This window comes from Copadichromis virginalis, linkage group LG12 (genome assembly GCF_057382275.1).
Source record: "Copadichromis virginalis isolate Kocher_CV1m ecotype Utaka linkage group LG12, C_Virginalis_male_GT1.1, whole genome shotgun sequence".
In the NCBI taxonomy this organism is placed as follows: Eukaryota; Metazoa; Chordata; class Actinopteri; order Cichliformes; family Cichlidae; genus Copadichromis; species Copadichromis virginalis.
The window spans coordinates 39,456,700-39,478,678 of NC_140629.1; the positions used below are offsets into that span (position 1 = coordinate 39,456,700).

The 21,979-nt window shown below is 42.9% G+C and overlaps 2 protein-coding genes across 2 annotated transcripts in view; one reads left to right on the top strand and one right to left on the bottom strand.

The window, feature by feature from the left end:
• The window catches only part of LOC146697651 (uncharacterized), a 35,637-nt gene extending 27,719 nt beyond the window's left edge, over positions 1-7,918 (top strand). The window contains exons 9-10 of the mRNA XM_085474251.1: positions 3,270-3,323; positions 4,010-7,918. Of these exons, the coding sequence (XP_085330377.1) occupies positions 3,270-3,323; positions 4,010-5,850 (1,895 nt within the window). The 3' untranslated portion in view covers positions 5,851-7,918. The remainder of the gene's footprint in view (positions 1-3,269; positions 3,324-4,009) is intronic.
• A 4,485-nt stretch (positions 7,919-12,403) lies between these two features.
• On the bottom strand, positions 12,404-15,042 carry LOC146697652 (phospholipase A and acyltransferase 3-like). Its single transcript, XM_085476511.1, has 4 exons — positions 14,999-15,042; positions 14,753-14,861; positions 14,336-14,583; positions 12,404-13,078 (listed from the first exon to the last, which is right to left on the bottom strand). Exons 1-4 carry the CDS (start codon positions 14,999-15,001, stop codon positions 12,887-12,889), a joined length of 552 nt encoding a protein of 183 aa, XP_085332637.1. The 5' UTR covers positions 15,002-15,042; the 3' UTR covers positions 12,404-12,886.
• Between the last annotated feature and the right edge of the window lie 6,937 nt (positions 15,043-21,979).

Consider the following 21,979-nt stretch of genomic DNA (forward strand, 5'->3'; position numbering starts at 1 on the left):
TTTTTTAACAAGGGATGTATAACAGCAGTTTTAAAATAGGCAGGGACTATGCCCGAGGCCAAGGAGGTATTAATTATAGTAAGAATACAGGGACCAGTAGAGTAAAAGACATTTTTGAATAATGATGCAGGTAAAAAATCAAGAGAGCAAGAGGATAATTTTGTTGCACTAACTATTTTTCCCAGCTCTGGTAGTGAAACGGGTGAAAAACCTTCTAAAACAACAGGCCGAGCTGGCGTGGGAACTGACAGCGCAGACGCTGAAAAAGACAAGTTTTTCCTTATGTTGCTAATTTTTTCTAAAAAGAAAGCAAGAAAAGTTTCACAATCTTCAACAGAAGAAATAATAGCAGCAGGTGGAGCAGGAGTAATAATATTAGTAATAGTATCAAATAAAACTTTAGGATTACCTCTGCTCTTTGCAACCAACTGAGAAAAGTAAGCAGCCCTCGCAACTCTAATAGCATTGTCAAAGGAGGCTAAAAGATCCTTTAAATAAAGGAGATGAACATTTAAGTGGGTTTTCCTCCATAACCGCTCAGCTTTACGACAATTACGTTTTATAAGACGAATGTTGTCATTTAACCAGGGTACAGACTTGGAAACAGGCACAGGTCTCATTTTAATCGGACAGATTTCATCTAAGATCGAAAGACAATGATAATTGAATAGATCTATAGAAAAATCAACATCGTTTTGTGGGGATAATGTTAAATTAAAAGCATCAGAGAACTTCTGTGCTGTGGAGGAGTTTAAAGTGTGGGAAATAACTGTCCGATGAACAGGAGACATAGGCTCATAGAAAGACATATTAAAAAAGACACAATAATGGTCAGAAATAAAAATGTTCTTAGAACAAATATAATCAATATTCAGACCCAAAGAAAAAACAAGGTCCAGTGTATGGCCTTTGTTATGTGTGGGGCCAGATACATGTTGGATAAAATGAAAAGAGTCCATGATGCTGGTAAAACCCCTAGCAAAGAGGTCAGACTCATCATCAACATGTATATTAAAATCTCCCACAAGAAGCAATTTAGACAACCTCATAGTAGAGGACAGAAAATCACTAAACTCGGCTAAAAACGAGCTGTTTGGGCCAGGAGGGCGATAAACCAACGCACAGTAAAAAGGATCCTTCTTTCCGATTTTGATGAGCACATTTCAATAGTCAAAGTCAAGAACACAGGGAAGCATGATTTACCATTTTAAGAAATTAACCATTTTAGGAAAATAAAATGCCCGAGGGCCCGCATCTGGTAGCCGGGCCTTAGTCCAGGGGCTCGGCCGGGCACAGCCTGAAAAAGGGACTTGGGCCCATTCTCCTGTAGGCTCAACACCTGCAGGGGGCGCCATAGTGGTTGGGTGCAATGTGTGTCAGGCAGAAGCCAGGAGTGGAGGAACTGGCAGACCGATCCCGGCTACCATGACTAGCAATTGGGACATGGAATGTCACCTCCCTGGTGGGAAAGGAGCCTGAGTTAGTGCGTGAGGTTTAGAGGTATTGTCTAAATATAGTCGGGCTCACCTCAACACACGGCTTGGACTCTGGAACCAGTCTCCTGGAGAGGGGTTGGACTTTTTCTCAGTCTGGAGTTGGCCCTGGTGAGAGGCGGCGGGCTGTGGTGGGTATTCTAGTATCCCCTCGGCTTGCTGCCTGTGCATTGGGGTTGTTCCCAGTGGATGAGAGGGTTTGTTCCCTGCGCCTTCGGGTCAGGGAATGTGTCCGGACTGTCGTCTGCGCTTATGCGACGCTTCAGAGTTGCTTGGGCAGAGTGCTTGAGGGTGCTCCATGTGGGGACTCTGTTGTCTTACTGGGAGACTTTAACGCTCACGTGGGCAACAACAGTGAAACCTGGAGGGCCCTGATTGGGAGGAACGGCTTCCCGGATCAGAACCTGAGTGTTTTTTTGTTGTTGGAATTCTGTGCAAATCACATTTTGTCCATATTTAACACCATGTACGAACATAAGGGTGTCAATAAGCACGTGGCACCAGGATGCCCTAGGTCACAGGTCGATGAACGATTTTGTAATTGTATCACCAGACCTGTGACCATATATTCTGTACACTCGGGTAAAGAGAGGGGCTGAGCTGTCAACTGATCACCACCTGGTGGTGAGTCGGATCAGGTGGCGGGGGAAGATGCTGGACAGAACTGGCGGACCCTCACTATACATTTATTGTGAGGGTGGTGGTTCCCATCTTTTAGAAGGGGAACAGATGGTGTGTTCCAACTATAGGGGGAATCACACTCCTCAGCATCCCCGGGAACCTAGGGACCAATAAAGTATTCTTAAAGTCTATGCCAGGGTGCTTTAAAGGAGAATTTGTCTGTTAGTTGAACCTTGGATACAGGAGGAACAATGTAGTTTTTGTCCTGGTGGTGGAACACTGGATTAGCTCTTTACCCTCTCGAGAATACTCGAGGGTGCATGGGAGTTTTCCCAACCAGTCTAAATGTGTTTTGTGGATCCGGAGAAGGCATTTGACCGTGTCCCTCGGAGTGTCCTGTGTGAGGTTTTTCAGGAGTATGGGGTGTCTGGCCCATTTCTACGGGCCACTCGATCCTTATACAACCATTGCAAGAGCTTGGTCCACATAGCCAGCAATAAGTCAGACTCATTTTCGGTGGGTGATGGACTCCGCCAGGGCTGCCCTTTGTCACCGATTCTGTTCATAATTCTTATGGACAGAATTGCTAGGGGTAGCCACATCATCTGCAGATGAGAGATTATATCTCTCGGCTGGCCTGGGAACGCCTTGGTGTTCCCCCAGATAAGCTGGAGGAGGTGGCTGGGGAGAGGGAGGTCTGGGCTTCTCTGCTTAGGCTGCTGCCCCCGCAACCCAGCCCCGGATAAAGCGGAAGAAGATGGATGGATGGACAAAAATAACATTGTCAAATCCACAAGAACTATGATTCCACAAAAACTCAAAACTCTGGATCAACAACCGAGGGACCCTGATACAGTAACAAGTTGGGAAAGTTTAAATGTGTTCATTCATATTGCTTTGACAATTAGAATGTTTTTTTTAGCTGGAGAAAGCCTAAATGTTTGAGACCGATGTAAGCGATTTACAGAGCACTGCTAACATCTACTACTGAGAAAGAAAAAAAGCCACCACATATGAGTCAAGGCATCAAACACAGGATCAAATACTGACACAAAGAAAAGCTTCACTAGAAAGAGGTCTCATGTGACGATGGTAGTTATTTATGAACCAGTGTGTCTGTGTGTGTGACATCATCATTGTTTTGTTTTATTACAGGAAACCTTCAACCCCTCAGACACAGCAGCAGCAATCCCACCATAAAACCGTCCAGTGAGTTAAGCTGCAGTTATGGTGTTTACGGTTATTTTACCATTCAGGATGCAAAGTTCAGACTCTCACATTGACTTCTTTCTATCCGTGCCCCCTGCTCTGTTAGATCCGTAGAATTTTCCAAACTTTCTCCATCATCTGATCTTCATCTGTCCAAATCATGTTCCTCACACAGTCCTGTATCTGCCTGGCTGACCCCCACAATCAGGTGTCAGTGTAGCTTCAGCCTTTAGTCTTTGTGATCCAGCTTTTTCCATTTGAACCTTTTTCTGAATCTGTTGCTGCATTGTTGCAGCTTTTTCCTGTCACGTTCCAACATAATCAGTGGACTCTACGTAGTCTCATAAATTTTAGAGTTACCATGTAACTGGAACTCATGACATCGATAATGCCTGACACATTCTGTAGAAAATTCACTTTGTCTTTAGCCTCTGCACTAGCACACAACCCACTCAGAGAAACACCTCATGAAACATCAGCTTCATTAAACAGGAATCATAGCATTACGAAAGGAAAGGAGGAACACCTGACTCAGGCCATGCATTAGTTTAGATGTAGACTGAAGTTAAGTGTCCCCATCCTCACAGGAGAAAGCATAAAAACCTCTGTTTTTCTCACTGCATGTCAACAATTTAATTTCTGTGAATGCCTGATGTGTAGATCTAATTTAGTTTTTATCTTTTCAGTGTCTGAGCTGAGGGTTGTTCTGCTGGGGAACAGCTGGTCTTTGAGGAGAGACGTGGGGAACTTCATACTGGGAGAGACTGAGTTCAGCACCGAGGAGCCGGACTGCTGTGAGACAAGTAGACCACTGAAGGAGAAGAACCTAGTTCTCATCAACACTCCAGATCTGCTGCTTCCAAACATCTCTCAGGACAAATTGAAGGAACATGTAGAAACGTGTGTGAGGCTCTCTGCTCCTGGACCTCATGTGTTCCTGCTGCTTCTACAGCCTGAAGACTTCACTGAGGAGCAAAAACAGAGGCTCTGCAGAGTCCTTCAACTCTTCAGTGATCGATCATTTGACCATTCACTAATTTTCATGTCAACATCCAGAGAAGAGAGTTCATTTGAAAACTGTGTGACTCATCCACCGCTAAAAGAAATGATCAGAATGTGCAGCTACAGATACCTGTGGCAGAAGAGCTTTGAACGTTCAGAGCTGTTAACACGTTTGGTTCAAACAGCAAAGGAGATAAATGAAGATCGTTTGAGCTGTGATGTATTTGAGGATGAGGATGGCGGATTATTCATGAGACCAAAGTGTGTTTTAAACCTGGTTCTGTGTGGGAGGAGAGGAGCAGGGAAGACGTCAGCAGCCAAGGCCATTTTAGGTCAGACTGAGCTTCATTCAGTCTCCAACTCATCAGAGTGTGTTAAACATCAGGGAGAGGTGTGTGGACGTTGGGTTTCCCTGGTGGAGCTGCCTGCCTTGTATGGAAAACCTCAGGAGGCAGTGATGGAGGAATCACTCAGGTGTATCTCCCTCTGTGATCCTGAGGGTGTCCATGCCTTCATCCTGGTCCTACCTGTAGATTCCCTCACTGATGAAGACAAGGGAGAGTTAGAGACCATCCAGGACACATTCAGCTCTCGAGTCAATAACTTCACCATGATTCTGTTCACTGTGGACTCAGATCCTACAGATCCAGCTGTTGGTAACTTTGTAAAAGAAAACAAGGACATCCAGGAGCTCTGTGAGAGATTTGGAGGAAGATCAGTTGTTCTCAACATCAAAGACAAACAGCAGATCCCACAGCTGTTAGATACTGTGGAAAAGATGACAGTTAAAGAGTTCGGGTGCTTCTCCAAGGACACAGTCATCAAGGGTCTGACTGAGATGGTGAGGAAGCTTCCAGCTGAACAGAGGAGTGAGGTGGAAGGTGCTGATGGAAAACAGAGCAGAGCGAGAGAACGTAAAATCAGTGAGATGAGTGACGACACAAAGGAAGTCCCACAGATAGACGTGGAGAGAGTTTTGAAAGAGAAGGATGAAGAGATGAAGAGGAGAGACGAGGACCTCAAGAAAAAAGAGAAAGAGTTAAAAGGTCTGCGCATGAAAATCAGTGAGCAGACAGGACAGATTGAAGAGGAGAGAAAACTGAGAGCAAAGCAGCTGAAGGATAAAGACGAATCCATCAACAAGGAGCGCAAAGAGAGAAAGAGAGAACGAGAGGAGGAGACGAGGAGACAGAAAAAACAAGAAGAAGTGAGAGTTCAGTCAGAAAGAGAACAAAAGGAAGCAGCTGAGAGGAAGCTGGAGCAGCACAGGAGAGAGATGAAGAAAGAGCGAGAGGCCTGGGAAAAAGAAAGAAAGGAGATCTGGGAGCGATTTCATCAGGAGCAAAAACAGAACCTGGAGGAGGTGAAAGCAAACCACAGAAAGCTGCAGGAAGAGTATCAGTGGAAGAGGAGGAAGTGGACATATTCATTAATTGCTACCTTATTGTCATTAATAATCTATTTATTATATTATATCTTTACCACAAACACTACAGAGAGCGCAAAGGCAGAGAAGGGTCTGTGAGCTTGTAGCGTTTGCTAAGATGTAAACTACCCTGATGGAGTTTGTTCAAGCTACTTTAAATAAGAGTGTAATTACTCATTTACACTTCAAATGGAATCATGAACTATAATAAAAAAAGTCACATCCTGCTGCCACTCAACGAAACAACAAACATCAAGCTGTAATTACAAAAAGTGAACGTCTCACTTTTTACAGGAATGTGCAGAACAAACAAAAGTCTTGGTTTGTGTTCAATGTCATCAGCAGGACACCTGCCAGGGTTCATGTGGGTGTCTTACTGTATGACTGCTTAGTTACACAGGTTACTCCTAAAACAGCCCACAGTAAATGTGAACAGCTATTAATATACAGCAGTAATGAGAGGTTTCAGGAGGTGTATCTGTGTAGACTGTCCCTGTTTCACTGTGGTCAAACTCGTGTCTGACAATAACAGCAGAGTCATCTTATGTTCAGTTGCATAAATGCCATGAGCTGCCATGTGATTGGCTGATGAGAAACTTGCATTGATGAGAAGTGGAACAGGTGTACCTAAAGAAGTGGCCAGTGAGTTTGTGTCATTGTGTAGGTTGGAGGACTTTTTGAATGTGATCGCTTTACTGTGCTGTTAACCTGAGCAGTCACTAGATGGCGCTGTTGCATTGTTTTTGCCTGCTAGAGTTTTGGCTTTCCAAACTAACACTATCAAACAATTTTATGTTAAATTACTCAACAGATGTTTACTTCATCCCAATCACAAGCCATATGAACAGCAAACAGTTAATTTTTTCCCTTTACCTTTGTTAGATCACATTTATGAATTAATGTGCTCGTTTTTTGTTTTGTTTTTTTGTTTGTTTTTTTTAATAAAATGTTATAATAAAAAAAATAAATCCGTTATAATCAAGTGGAGTGAGTGGAAAGACACAACACATTTACACGTGAAGCAACATGTTTCACAACTAAATGGGATCAGCTGCTCATCAATGGTGACATTAGGCCCAGGGTTGTAAAACAGGGGAGGTGGTGCACACACTTATCCCACACTGTCCTGATGGCAGCTAGCTTGTCTCTCTGCCGTCGAGCTGGTCTGTCGTCTCGGTTATCAAAACGGATAATCCTGGAAATTTTGTGGAAGTTTTCCAGAGACACTGATGCACGGAAAGGTTCGTGCCGGTTTCTGCATCCCACAGGGATTCTGTGGATTCCCCTTTGGACCTGAAAACTCCTGCAAGGATAAGAACCCCAAAGTAGGCCTTTGGGGTTCTTAGATGAATTTGGTCCATCTCCTTCGACCTCTCTCCAAAAACACACCTTCCTTCTAGATTACTGCAATCCAGAATAATTCTCTGGATGGAATCTGGGATGAAAAGCTCAAATGAAGACTTGATGTCCTGCACATGAGTAACTTCAGCCGTGTTGGCCCTGGCTTATCACAGTAACAGCTCTGCAGGGTGGCTCATTTCTTGGGCAAGAAGACCATTCAATGTCACCAGTTATTGACATCCATATTTCTTCACTTGCTGTCTGGTGGGCTTGTTCTGGTCCTGGAGCTGGCTGCAGATGGGGTACTCGTCTTCGTTTTGTTACTAAATGGTGCTCAACCTCATCCTCTTCTTCAAAGTCACTGTCAGACTCTGAATTTTCAGAAATGTGAAATATTCTGAAACCTCTTTGTCAACATCATCATCAGAAGCTCCTCTCTCTTCCAAAATCAATTGGATGGCAAAGTCTTATTTATAGTATTATGCCCCTAATTTGCAGGTGGGACAGGGTATGAGAAAATAAAATTTGGATTCCTCAAGAAAGAGGGTAAAATGTGCGGGAATGTCAGAGCACACGGTGCTGATAGTTGAATTTTCAACAATGCTGCAACTTTGTGCGCGAGCAGGAGGGGAAGAAAACACTATCAGCAGCACCAGAAAGGAGGAAGACAGAGTGTGGGAACACAGGACCTGCACTCTCAACACTTTTATTAGACCTGGGTCCAGTGGACCCGAGCACCTTGTATGTAATGTAAATGTGTGGGGGGAGGTACAGTATGAGGTCATTGAAAATTAGTTCGGATTTATGTTCTTCACAGAAAATGAGCCAAAGCCAATGAATTTCAGGTTGAAAAAATAATTAATTGTTTAATTTTTCTTTAGAAAAAAACTGAAAACGGGTCTCACAGACCCGAACACCATACAAGGGTTAAAAAGTATTAAAGTAAAGCAGTTTCTGTTCTTTCATCTCAGAAAACAAGAAGCCACTCAGCTGTTTGGACCCATGCTTTACATTACTGCCATCTTGTGGTTGCAGTTGGCTATTGTTGCTGGAAGGTCCACGTACTGTTGAACTCATTAGAAACTGTAGTGTGCCTCTATCTCACAGCTGTGTTTGCCATGTGCGAGTAAAAGAGATGGACATCAGAGGGACGGCTCAGGCTGGGTGATTTGGAGATAAAGTTAAGAGCCTTGGCTGAGATTGTACACGTTCAGAGAAGGTACAGTGGATATATTGGACAAAGAATGATGGCTATGGAGCTGACAGGCAGGAGGAAAAGAGGAACATTTTGGATGACGTTGTTGAATGTAGTAAAGAAAGACATGCAGTAGAGTTGGTGTGACAGATACTGGGGTGACATGGAGACAGATGATCTGCTGTGGCTACACCTACAACCTGAATAACAGAAAAGTTGAGATGTTTTTATTTTAACAAAATGAAAAATAAAAGACTTTCAAATAACAGCAGAACATAAATAACATGACAAATGTTTAAACTGAGAAATTTTACAATTTCACGCCCAAAATGAGTTCATATCAAATGTGATGCTTGCTACAAGTCTCTGAATAGTTGCTAAACGGGCATGTTTACCACGGTGTAGCTCCTCCTTTTTTTTTCAAAACAGTTTGAAGACATCTGGGTATCGAGGTTACAAGTATCTGGAGATTTGTCTTGATGCATCCTCAATCATCCAGGAAAATAAATCTCCAAAGGTTGATTCTGTTCATCTGGACGTAGCCTTTTGTGGGAGAAACGTTTCGTCATCATCCAAGTGACTTCTTCAGTCTCAGCTGACTGCAGGTTTCCCCAGTCTTATAAACACAACATTAGTTTACGCTGTACTGTCAACCTTTGGAGATATCTGGAGTTTTGTTGTTGGGATTTGGCCCCATTCATGCCTGATATAGGTATCAAGCTGCTGAAGAGTTTAACATGTCTTTAGCATGTTTTCCATTTAATGATGCACCAAATGTTCTCTATAGGTGAAACATCTGGACTCCAGGCAGGCCAATTCAGCTCCTGCACTCTTCTCCAACTGTTGTAATAGCTGTAGTTTCACCTCTGATCTGAGAAGCTTCTTCAGTTCTAAGATCAATACATGGAGATTTTAGGCCCTAAGAGGGTCGTTGACCCACTATTGAGCATGTGCCTCATCACATGAGCCAAGGTGTAAAAACGGGCGTGAGTCACTATCAGCAGAGGTTTCAGGTGAAACCATTGAGAGACCTTGCCTCATCCTGTCATGTGACTTATTGAGATTGACTGACAAGAGATGTGAGTGGGCGTTAAGGCGTCTGGGAAGGGATCTCAAAACTGGGTTATAGATGGCAGACAGTTGGTGTCATAAGCCCCGCCCTCTGCTCAAACCATCTGTCCAAAATGTGAACATTGGCATCCTCGAAAGAGTGACCTGTTTGTAAGTCAACACTGATCTAGGAATCACTGAAGTACAAAAAAGGCTCCTAACTGAAGAGACGAACCAGTGTTTTGTCTCCACATCACAGACAAGATTAAACTCGTCTGTGATGTTTCAACACTTTGTTACGAGCAGCCTGTCACAAAAACACAGAACATGTTTGAATCTATGAAAAATGCCAATGAAAACATTTTGACAGGAATAAAAACGTATTTTGAACCATTAAGGTGACTCCCGAAGAGCTTTCAGGGGAAAACGTGAAATATAGACTTGCGCAGCACTCTGCACACCTCCTCTTTCATTCCACACTTCTCTCACAGCAACAAGTTCAGCTCACGAGTCAGATCCAACAAACCGTTAGAAACAGTGCGTCCATGATCGATCGGCAGACTGATCAGGAGAAGTAGTGATTGATCGCATGCATCACAGATAAAACTGACATGAGGTGAGTGTCTGTGTTTCGTAATTATTTTGGTGACACTTCACAGACGAAGCTGGATCCAGTTTTCTGTTCACTTTAAACAAAAACTGAGCGTCAGCTTTAAAGAACTACACACTGAGTTTTATTACGGATGAAATTCAGATCATTTGAGGAGGAATTAGAAGCAGCTCATCAGCTGATTCTGTATTTATTGATTTATTTATTAAGCAAAGACAGTCAGTGGATTTTCATTCAGACTGGTTTCAGCTGGAAAATGTCACCAAATATTTAAGTTGAAATTTTTCATAGTTTTATTTCAGACTGATGACGTAACGGCGATTCCTCTGTTACAGATTCTGTGGTCACAACAAAGCAGAGCAGCAGAGGACAGCAAAGTGTGTTTGAGTCCAGCTTCATGAGCATTTAATGTGCTGGTCATAAAAAGTTCCAGTGTTATAAAGTTACTGCTGTTGTGTTGTGCTGCTTCCTCACTTGTCTGAGGTGGTCAGTTGCTGCATTCACAGGATGCAGCGTTTTAGCAACATCTGAATTTCAAACACAGTCTCTGATCTCTGGCTGAAGTTTCTTCCTCCCACCTGAGCCCACCACAGTGTGAAGGTCATATCAGGTCAGGTCTAGATTGTTGCTCTTTAAAGTTCAAACTATAAAGGTAAAATAATTATAACAGACACCTGCTCGTTCTTCTGTAGTTCACAAAAGTCTCTTTTTTCTTCCTTCCAGCTGAATGTGTCTGATGATTTCAGCAGTGATATTATGGCCAGTGCAGCAGCTGGTGAGTCTTTATTACTCCTCTCTCAGTGGGCACACATCACACAGATGTTCAGGCCTTCAAACCCAATCTGAGGCTCTACTGGAAAAGACAAAGCAGAGTCAGGTCGGATTATAGCAGTTTATTTTTCATATAACATTATAACACAACATGTCACATCACCTGTAATTTTAATGACCTAAAATTACCCACCAGCACTTCCATCAGAATGAAGGAGTAAGAATTTAAATTGTTACAGGCCTGAAGAAACAAGTCACACTGTAGGTTTTCATCAAGTAATCGGGTATTAAGAGTATTTTAGAAGAAATGAGACACAAAGCACAGTGTAGGTCATTTTAAATAGTTGGTTACAGTACACATCAAACTGAGATAAGAGCCGTTTTTTCTTTGTTATTACCTGGAAAAATGAAGCCTGTGAAACATCATCGGCTGAATGATGCGCACGTTTGCAAAGTACATTTCTCACTGCTGTGCACAAAAATACATCAGCTTCAGAAAAACCTGTGAAACAAGTTTTGACTCAAGTGAAATTCTTGTCCATTAAGTCATTGTGATATCAAATCCCAAAGAGGAGGGCTCATCTGAGGACTACACCAAGCGTCCACCCCTAGAAGCTGTGGTCAGACTGTGCAGAGACAGATACTCGTGCAAGATGAAACTTGATCACGCAGAGAAGTTAAAGCACTCGTGTCAGATTGTAAAGGAGAACAATGGAGAACATGTGAGCTGTGACAGATTTGAGACTGAGGATCCTGCTTTAACCAAGACGTCCGAACAATTCAAAGTTTCTGATGAAAGTCGTCTTCAACCCTTTAAATTGAACATGAACACGTGTATTAGGTCTTTTTGAATAAGTGAACTGAGCTGAATCTGCTGCAGTCATGCAGACGGCCCTCGTTTTACTTCATTGAAACACTTTATAAAAATCTGAATAATTCAGGTTTAATAAAGAGAACCAAAGGAATACATTTCTCACTTGTTGTAGAAGAGACGGTTATCATTATTACATCATTACAAAAATGACGGAACCAGTGAAAGTGGAACTGATGTGCTTTGTTGTTTTGCAGGAAAGTATCAGAACTGTTTTTCATTTTGTTTTAAAGATCCTGCAACAAAAGTCAAAATTTGTGGAGAGAAACAGTTTTGTCTTCTTTGCCCTGAAAGTTTCTCCTGTTTTTCAGAAACCTGAATGAAAACAATTTGTTGTTGTAGTGTTACTAAAGTAGTACTTTTACAAAATCTGTCAGCTGCAGATTTTTCTTTTTATAAGTTTTATATTCAGATGAATTATCTGACATCATTATATTTCTGATGAATCTTGTGTTTTTTCAAAGACTTCAGAGAAATTCAAATTAAGCAAACAGCTGATTGACCCGTTTCACATGTCATCAGCTCATACAGCTCCTCTCTGTGGGGCTGATTACTGCTAATTAAAACGATTGAATGAACTGGTTGATGACACTATTCTGTCAATTCTGACTGAAAGCGTGTCAGTATGAGTATAAACACATGAGGAAAAGACGTTTTAGAGTCTGTGCCTAATATCACTTGTTTGAAATAGACCTCAAAATGAGTTTTGTCCATATTCTGCATGAATCAAAGAAAGTTTGAAAGTTTCCCTTTAATTTTTGCTCGATGACACAATGACAGCGCAGTCAATGCATCTCACCATGAAACTGTTTTGTATAGTTTCAGTCATTATGCAAATGTCCTGGTTATAAGACCTGACCTGCAGTCAGCTGAGACTGAAGATGAGTGACGAAGTTTTTTTCCTTCAAAAAATGTCCAGATGAACAGAATCAACTTTTGGGGAAAATTTTTTTTATTATTTGTTTGTCATAAAAATGTAAGAATTACAATAAACTCTGTGAAGATGCAGTATTTATATACTGTGGGCCAGTGGATGAAGTGATGTAAGGAAGCACATCATGATTAAAAGCACTGTGGAGTAATCTAATCGTAGCTCTGGCTTTGCAGCCGTTACAGAGGAACCACATTTATCTTCCACTTACTGTATTTTAAAATAAAGTCAGAGGTTTCCTGATGATTCTTCTGTCCATCTCTTTGTGGACACTAACGTAGGCGTGTGGATTCAGTGATCAGAACTGTGTGATTTTATGGTAATGACAGGAATGTTTTAGTGTCTCACACAAAGTTTGCTTTAGGCCTACCAAAATCGTCTCAGGCCTGCAGTAACTGTAGCAGGATTAGTAACAGCATGAATAACTGTAGCAGCATTAGTAACAGCATTATTAACTGTATCAGTAACTGTATCAGTAACTGTATCAGTAACTGTATCAGTAACTGTATCAGTAACTGTATCCCATGCTCTGGCAAAGTTTTCCACTCCTTGAGGCACCTGCAGGGAGAAAACATCACAGGAAGTGAGCAGACATCCTGATGAACAGAAGACTGCCATGATTCAAAACTCCATTCAGACCTAGTTTCTTATCAGATAGAGAAATAAAATGAGTGTAAAAGCAAAATTCCTCCGCCTGGGCTGCCGTGCACCTCAGCATATCTGCTTCAACGTGTGACCCCGCCCCTCCCCGGACAGTCGAGGATGAGTGCACTAACATGCCTGCAGGCTGATGTTTTAATGAGTGTTTGATGGAAAATGACAATAGCAGAGTTTGTGCTCTCTCGTCCAGTCAGTGCCGTTCTTCACGCCTGTCTCATCAGCACAAACACTTTAAAGGGGACAATCTAGGCCTTCAGCAATAATACAGATGGCAATGTATTTAAAAATCTGACCTTTAAGATCTTAACTTAAAAAAACCAAACAAACATCTGTCACATAGGAAAGAAGCATCAATATCTGATGAGCAGACGTATTAACTTGGCCTTAATGTGTTTTATTTGGTGGTGTTTGGTGCAGTTTTCTTGTTTTGTGGGGTTTTTCAACAGGAGATGGGGAACTCTAACATGTTGTTTTGTTCACGTTTGTACATCTTAATTTTGAAGTGAAATGTGCTTTATACACTACATGCATATAAGGCACCCTTTTCCTTTGTGTGATGCATTTTTCTCTGTTTTTGCAAAAAGGGAACAAAGGTGTTTAACTCAAACTTGGATGATCCGACTTGTTCTTACTGAGGTGATGTGAAACATGCATTCTTTTTTTGGTAATGTGCTGGAAAAGCTTGAAAGCTTGAGCTTTTTTTTTTACATGCATATCTGATTAAATGAGGTTTTTGTAATGAGTTTTTGATCCAATTTTCAAAACACTTTAAATGTGACCTGTTCATTTAAAAACTCCTCTTTAACAGGAAGAAACCTCCAACAGAACCAGGCTGAGGGAGGGGCGGGGCCATCTGCCACCACGAGGGGAGTGAAAGGGCAGGAGACACAACATCCACATGAAGATCTCCTGTTTACATTCACAGTGCTGAATAATTTTTAAAGCTAAAGTTTAGTCAGTAGGAGATAGATGATGTCTTTACATTATGTTTCTGCAAATCATTCTCTGTTAATCTGAATCCAGTCAAAACCTGCTGAAATGGGATTCATCAGTAGAATTCAAATAAAGGGTCAAACAGGAAATGAGCTTCCAGCAGCACAGATCTTGTTCTTTGCAAACAGATTCTGTATTTTCTGTCTACATGGTTCCACCCACCTGCTGCGACACAGACACACCATATCGTCGCTCTGTGGCAAAGTGCTCACAGTTACTCCTGATGCTGTGGTACGTTATCTCTCTGCCCACCCAGCTCCTGGCCTCTGTAACAATGACGTCAGCTGGGCGGGGATTATGGGTGGAGTCCAGGCTGTTGTTGATTTGCCACTGGTCATTTCCCACCACAGCCCTCAGATTCTCCTCCCTCACAACCCCCCTCTGAGTTATGACAGTGATGCTGTTGAAACCTGCAAACACATGAAGGATAAACTGGGATCAGAAGTAAAGGCTTCATGAGTTCATCCTTTAGAGTGAGCTATGAATCAGTTTCATGTGTGATGTCATTTAAGCTTCTGCTTCCAGACTGGGAGGAGTTAAGCTGTGGGGGGTGTTGTGACAGGTGTGTGCGGGACTTACTGGGCACGACCAAGTGAACCACAGAGCCATCACCAACATACACAGCCCAGTGCCGATAGCTGCCACGGAAGATCTCTATCAAGTTCCCGCGCCGTGGCCTCCGACCATTCTGTGATTTACAGACAGAGAAAATGTTTGAAGCTGACTGTGCTCAGTAACTGCAGCACATTGATGAGAGACTTCCAATTAAACAAATCAATCAATCAAAGCACAGCCATAGACACCAGAAGCAAACGGTTTTCTTACCATGTCAGTGGGTACTTCGTCCACAGACCTCGAGCTGCTTTGATGTTCAGAACCTGCAGGAAAAGATCATTTTATAAACCAAATCCATCCACAGACAGTATCAACCTAATAACACACACGGTGTTAACACGATCAATCTCCTCTGAGTATTTACAGTCAGTGATGATGTTTGGGGTTACTGCCCTCACATGTGGGTGAAATCACTGAGACATAATATGTCAGCACTGACTTGGCTGAAGGTTAATCGAGCATCCTTAAAAATGATGATGATAATAAAACAGTCTTCTTATATGTGGCATCTTTCTTCAGAGCTTTAATGTTCACCTTCTGTTAAAACTGAATCAAACAGGTGTTTCTGGTATTTAGCTTTATCACTGATATGTGGACATCAAAGATCAGTGTTAGCAGAATATGTTAACTCAAAATTAAACATTTTGAATTTGTGGTGCACTTTAGATGCAGTATAAAAAATGGATGTAGCCACTGATGTCACTCGTTGGCTCTTGTTTTGAAGCCTGGAGTGATTTTACTGTATGATCTGTGTGTTTCATAACCAGGTATGAAGAACATGGATCTGACTGTGAACCTGACTTTTGGGTGATGGCTTGTAGTCAAACAACAGCTACCTGGTTTTTTATCCATTACAATCCTCCAAAATTATTATAATTTACAAAAACCTCATAAACCCATCACAAATGTGTTTATTGAAGTCAACATCAAAGGAGCTGAGGCCTTTTTCTCCTACACTTTAATGCAACTGTAAGTCTTAACACAATGTGATGTGTCACGATATTTCTACAGTTGCTTCACTTTTTAGACAGAAAGCTAAAACCAGCCTTTCATATGGCTGTTATAAATATTTAACATCCTTTATTAAAAAACATAATTACACCCTCATAGATGAAGAAGACATTGGCATCTCTTATTTTGAAAATCTGCTTCATGTTTTAGCTATCTGCCATTTGACTGGACAGTTTGACTCTGTTTGTAATCAGACTGACCAATAAGAATCAGTCATGGGTCAGAGCTCCTCCCCTCTGCACCCAGCAGAGTTTCAGGGTTAAAGTGTGAAGGACTCACGAGATGCTGATGTTGATGCTGTGCTTCCCATCACCAACTGAACTTTAGCAACGTGAACTACAGATGAGAGGAGCTGCTGGGCTTTCTGGAAGAATTAAAATTCAGTTACACAAACACAAACTTTATTAATGACTCTGTTTACAGCAGGATTTTATGACCAATGAAGCTGAATTTACATTTCAGGAAAGGTTAAACTGTGAATGTCCTCAGACTTATATAAGAAACCTCTGCAATGTTAAATTAGGTGAGTCAGTAAATTATGTGACGTGAACAGTGACATAAGACACCAGGGTGCAGAGGAGGCTACCCCCCCCCCCCCCCCCCCCCCCCCTGTCCCCTTCCGGCTGCCTCTGCCTCAATTTTCTCCCACAACTTAGACATTCACATTACTCACACTCTCATTACACATAAATATAGGATCTTGGGGGTGGGCACGCTACACGGAGTCCAAGTTACCATCAGGGTGTACACCTCACCCCTGGCATTGTTGCCCACCTCTCAATTTTAAATGCACGTAGACATTGAGGGCTAGCAGGAGGGACTATGCGCTTACCTGCTGCTCTCTGGCAGGTAGCTCCATGCCCTCCTGGGTTTTAATTGCACCTTAGAACACACATGCATCAACACTACAATGAGCGGGTGGAGGGAGGTTTGGAGTCTTCTCTCACCCCCATTCTCTGCGGCCTGCTGGAGCGGGAGGGCTAGGAGGAGTTGGCCGTCCGACTGCGGTCTGGAGTGTGGGGCCTCCCTGCTGCTACGGAGTCGGGGCGGTCTGCCTCTCCCCACCGCAGGGAAAAGGGTAACACCACCTGGGTCTGGGTGCAGTTCCCCCCTCCAGGGGCAAGGGTACCTAGACCCGGTTCGTAGAGTACGCTTGGGGAGTGTGATCGTGTGTACAACGTCTCTTTATGTCTGTCTCCACGTTGGTTGAGTGTGGAGTAAGTGCACATGAGAGCATGAGGGTGGGAATGGATGTTTGTGTCTGTGTGTGCCTGTATGTCTGTGTCTATATGTCAGGTTGGGTATCAGACGTCACCTCTCTGGGGACACCTCAGGCCCTCCAAGGTTTCAAATCAAATCAAATCAAATCACTTTTATTGTCACATCACATGTGCAGGTACATTGGTACAGCACATGTGAGTGAAATTCTTGTGTGCGAGCTTCACAAGCAACAGAGTTGTGCAAATACAATAATGTAAACAAGCAAAATACAAGAATGGCTACATCTGAAACTAATAAATATATGTACAATATATAATAGTATATGCATTTCTGGATGTGTATACTAAATATTTTCCTGTGTGTGTGTGTGTGTGTGTGTGTGTGTACACATATTTTACAAATTAAATAGAGTAAACAATAATAAATATATAAAAATATACAGAGTTGAGACATGTGCAAAACAGTGGCATTACTGTACAGTATGTAGTGCATAATGTTGAAGTTCCAGTAGTGAAGCTGAGGTGTCTATGACGTGTTCAGCAGTCTGATGGCCTGGTGGAAGAAGCTGTCTCTCAGTCTGCTGGTACGGGACCGGATGCTGCAGAACCTCCTTCCTGATGGAAGCAGTCTGAACAGTTTATGGCTTGGATTTGGAGGTTTGGAGGTTTGGAGGCCTATCTCCACCCACCACCACTTCCCCTGCCAGTGGCGGACTCCCTCAGGTGTCGGTGCGTTGGTGGTTCTTTGTGTCTGGGGGTGGGCGTCCAGGTACACACCGGCTCACTCCTTGGCGGCCGCTTGTCGGGGCCTGGAGCCTGGGGCTCGCTCGGGCCACTTCGGAGGTGGGGTGCCCCCGGCCTCTCGGCCTGGGGCTCGGTCACTCAGGCACAGCTGGCTGCCGGCGGAGCTCACGGGCGCGTCACTGCAACTCCCCCTGGCTTCTGCTCCGCGGCTGCTGAGTGAACCCTCATCTGGGACTCTCCTCAGCTCTTTCTGGGACAGTGGCGCGGCTGCCCCTCTGTTGGTCTTCCTTGGTCTCTTGTGTTCTGGGGGCCTCTGGATGTCTGGAGTTTTGATCTCCTCCACACCTGCTTCACACCCTGGAGGACGGGGCTGTGGCCCCCCCACACTCCCTAGCAGATCGTTACATGGAGAAACCTTTGGAATACAAGCACGCTGATCCACACAGGTATGCACACGGGTGTTCACTGCTCGTAGACCCAAATTACACCTTTCTTGGCTGCTACTTCGAAGCACATCTGTCCTGCGTGCTGCACAACAACATTGAATATTTAGTATTTACTGCTGTTTACACTTAGCTAGATTAATGCGATGGTGTTGTGTTTAGTATGTTGCTTTGTTTTTTGTTTTTTTTGTCTTTTTTTGCTTGTTTTCTATTCTTCTCTCAACAGGTGATCCAGGAGATTTTTATTTTTTTTCTCCCCCCCTTTCTCACTGTCCCTCTCCCCTTCTGCTTTTCCTTTCCTTCCTCTTTCTTTCTCCCTTTCCTATCCCTCACTCATGTCTGTCCCGTCTGTAACATCTGAAAATAAAATATAATAAATAATAAAAACAAAGATCGACCAAATGGACCAATACGGCAATGCCACGATGATCCATTTGGCAAAGTAAATCCATTGGGTATCCTTGTTGGTCTTCAGACAACAATTCTGATGGCTAAAGAACCAAATGGGACAGGCAAAAAAACCCAAAACAAACAAACAAACAAAAAAAAAACAGTGACATAAGATAAGAAATGACATCTTTACAGTGCTTTTTACTTTAAACACCAATGAAGGTAAAGATCAAAGCTGACGGGTTAAAATAAACCAGAATAAATTATTTAAATAAAACTAAACTCAACTTTAGAGAAATATCCTTAGTTTGGTTATATACAGTGTATAAACCGAGAAGACCTGCATGTCTTTACTGTCTCGGGTTACTTTCAGTTTTGTGTGACCCAGCGTGAACTGTGTCTGTTTCCTCTGTGGTTATGAAACGTGTCTTAAAAACACGCAGCTCAGGGGCGCTGTTAGACACTATGGTGTGAAGACGTGTTTCCGCAAAGCAGTGACAAGAATATTGCTTTAAGACGCATCCGCACTTTCTATATCAGCCCTGTGGGCTCTAAATAACCCTTTTTGCCGCTGGGCGCCCGCTTGTTTATTTATTTTCACTTTTTCACTCTCTGAGGTCGGGAAACCTACTTCTGACAACTTCTGGGAAAGGCCGCAGGAGTTTCCTTCCTGGTTGGTTGTGTTGACCGTAGCGGCTGCGTCCGGACAATCAAGTTCTCTCACTAAAAGTCCCACCATTTGCCCTTTATTCTTTTTTTGCATAATGGCAGATAAGAGGGAGCAACGTCGAAAACGGGGTCAGGCCGGCGCGGGGGGTTCACAGAGCCCCGAGCTGGGTTGCGAATCTCAACGTGACGCGGCTATCACGGAGAGCAGCTATGAGCAGGGTGCGGGCGCACCGCTCGGTGAAGTCACATTTACCAGAGCATTGGAGGTTCTGAAACGGGACATCTGCGACAAGCTTGAATGCAAGATTGATACAGTTACCCATACACTGCGGTCAGAAATATTATCTGTGAAGGCTGAGTTTAAAGCTGCTATAACCACCCTACAGGCCACCGTTAATGCTCAAGGGACCACCATTAAAGATTTGGAGCTTTCAGCTACAACCTGCAGTGACGACCTGACTTCTCTACAATCTGCTGTAAGTGTCCTAACGGAGGAGGTCAGACAACTGCAAGCTAAATGTGAGGATCTAGAAGGAAGATCAAGGTGCAATAATATTCGCCTTATTGGCATCCCCGAGGGTTTGGAGACTTCTAACCCTAGGGAGTTTATTTCCCATTTCCTGCAAGATCTTCTGAAACTGAATGAAGCACCTCTGTTGGATTGGGTTCACAGGTCCCTTGGACCAAAGCCCAGAGAGGGAGCGCCTCCTCGCCCACTCCTCATTAGAGTCCACTACTTCCATGTCAAGGAACAGCTGCTACGTCTTGCAGGGACAAACTCTCCTCTACTTCACCAGGGCAGAAGGATCTCCATCTTTCCAGACTTCACACCAGCAGTGGCTAAAAAACGTTCACAGTTTACTGGTGTCAAGCGCCTTCTGCACTCTTGTCCTGGGATCAAGTTCGGCCTGTTCTATCCTGTGGAACTGAGGGTGACACTTCCAGATGGAGTTGTACGTAAGTTTACTGATCCACGGACTTTGCCAATAAGATCCTGGGGGGCCCTGCCTCTCAGGGCACATAAGTGTCTTAGCCCATTGGGCTGATATGTCCATCTTGGTTAATTTCTGTGAAATATTTTATTCTATTTTTTTTTCTCTTTCTTCACTGTTTTTTATTTTTCACTGTATCTTATTGTATTTTTTTAAGTAAAATACTTATGCCTCTTGTTCTAATATATTTTCATACAATCCTTGATTTGTCTCTGCCTTGTATTGCAAGGAGCTTGAACTCAACTGGGACTTCGAATGGTTGGGAGGAAGTGCTCAGGGGTGTATTTGGTGGGGGGTGCGCGCATCTTGTTAGGGAAGATGCTTCAGCATTTAGGGGGATGTTTGGGTGTTCTTTGTTTTTTATGTTGTACTGTTCTGTACACTGACTTTGTTTTTTCTGTGTTTTTCATCGGTCAGCTTTGGTTTTTTTCAATCTATGTTCTAACATGGTATCGCAATTAAATAATAATAATCAACAAGCAGGTCACTCGTTTAAGTTCTGTAGCTGGAATTGTAAAGGTCTGAACCAAACTATTAAAAGGAGCAAGGTCCTCCATCATTTGCAATTTTTGGGCGCCCAGGTTGTGTTTTTACAAGAAACACACCTAAAAATTTCAGATCATTTTAGACTTCGTAAGGGGTGGGTGGGCCAACTCTATCACTCTACATTTAAATCCAAAGTTCGTGGTGCTGGTATTTTAATACACAAATCAGTGCCAATTGTTTCTTCTAATGTTATAGCGGACCAGAATGGTAGATTCATTATTGTGAGTGGTAGCATTTTGAACACTAAATTCATTTTTGCCAATGTCTATGCTCCCAATTGGGACGATCCAAATTTTTTTAGCACTTTTTTCACTAAAATTCCTGACTTGTCTTCCCATTATTTGGTTCATGGTGGCGATTTTAATTGTTGGCTCGGGCCGCTGGATCGATCCTCAAATAAGCCTGGTAGGCAATCCAACTCTTCCAAAATTATTAATATGTTCCTTGAAGAATTTTCTGTTATTGATGCCTGGCGTTTTCTCAACCCCACACGTAGAGAGTACACCTTTTTCTCCCCTGTTCATCATACATACACTTGTATTGATTACTTTCTACTGGACAGTCGACTTACTTCACAGATTCGCTCTTGCTCTCATAGTGCTATTGTCATTTCAGATCATGCTCCGTTGACTCTAGATTTGGCTGTGGCCAAAGTTCTCCACCAGCTCCATGGCGTTTGAATACACGCTTGCTGTCAGACGATAAGTTCATTACATTTGTGAAGTCCAAGATAGACTTATTTATAGAGACAAACATTACACCTGGAATATCACCCTCCATTTTGTGGGAAACGTTTAAGGCTTTTATCAGGGGACATATTATATCTTATGCTGGTTTTGAGGCAAATCAAAGGAAAGCAAAGTTGTCCAAGCTCATAATACGCATATCGCAATTAGATGAGTTGTATGCTGTCTGCCCGGCACCAGAGGTCTATAATGACAGGCTGTCTTTGCAGACTGAGTTTGATCACCTGTCCTCTGCTCGGGCTGAAGAGATGTTGTTGAAGTGTCAGTACTCCCAGTATGAGTATGGGGAAAAGGCGAGTAAACTGCTCTCCCATCAGCTTCGTAGTGCAGCAGCTGCACATTCCATTCCTCGGATTCAGACATCAAGCGGTGTTTCTACGGATCCTAAAATAATTAATGACCAATTTCGAGACTTTTATTCATCTCTCTA

Bases quoted from the DNA above. Each gene is read 5' to 3' on its own strand.
- LOC146697652 (XM_085476511.1), bottom strand. The intron at 14,584-14,752 runs GTAAGTCCCGCA...ATGTGTTTGCAG, and splicing joins GGTTCACTTGGTCGTGCCCA to GTTTCAACAGCATCACTGTC. The intron at 13,079-14,335 runs GTGGGTGGAACC...TTCTCCCTGCAG, and splicing joins GTGTGTCTGTGTCGCAGCAG to GTGCCTCAAGGAGTGGAAAA.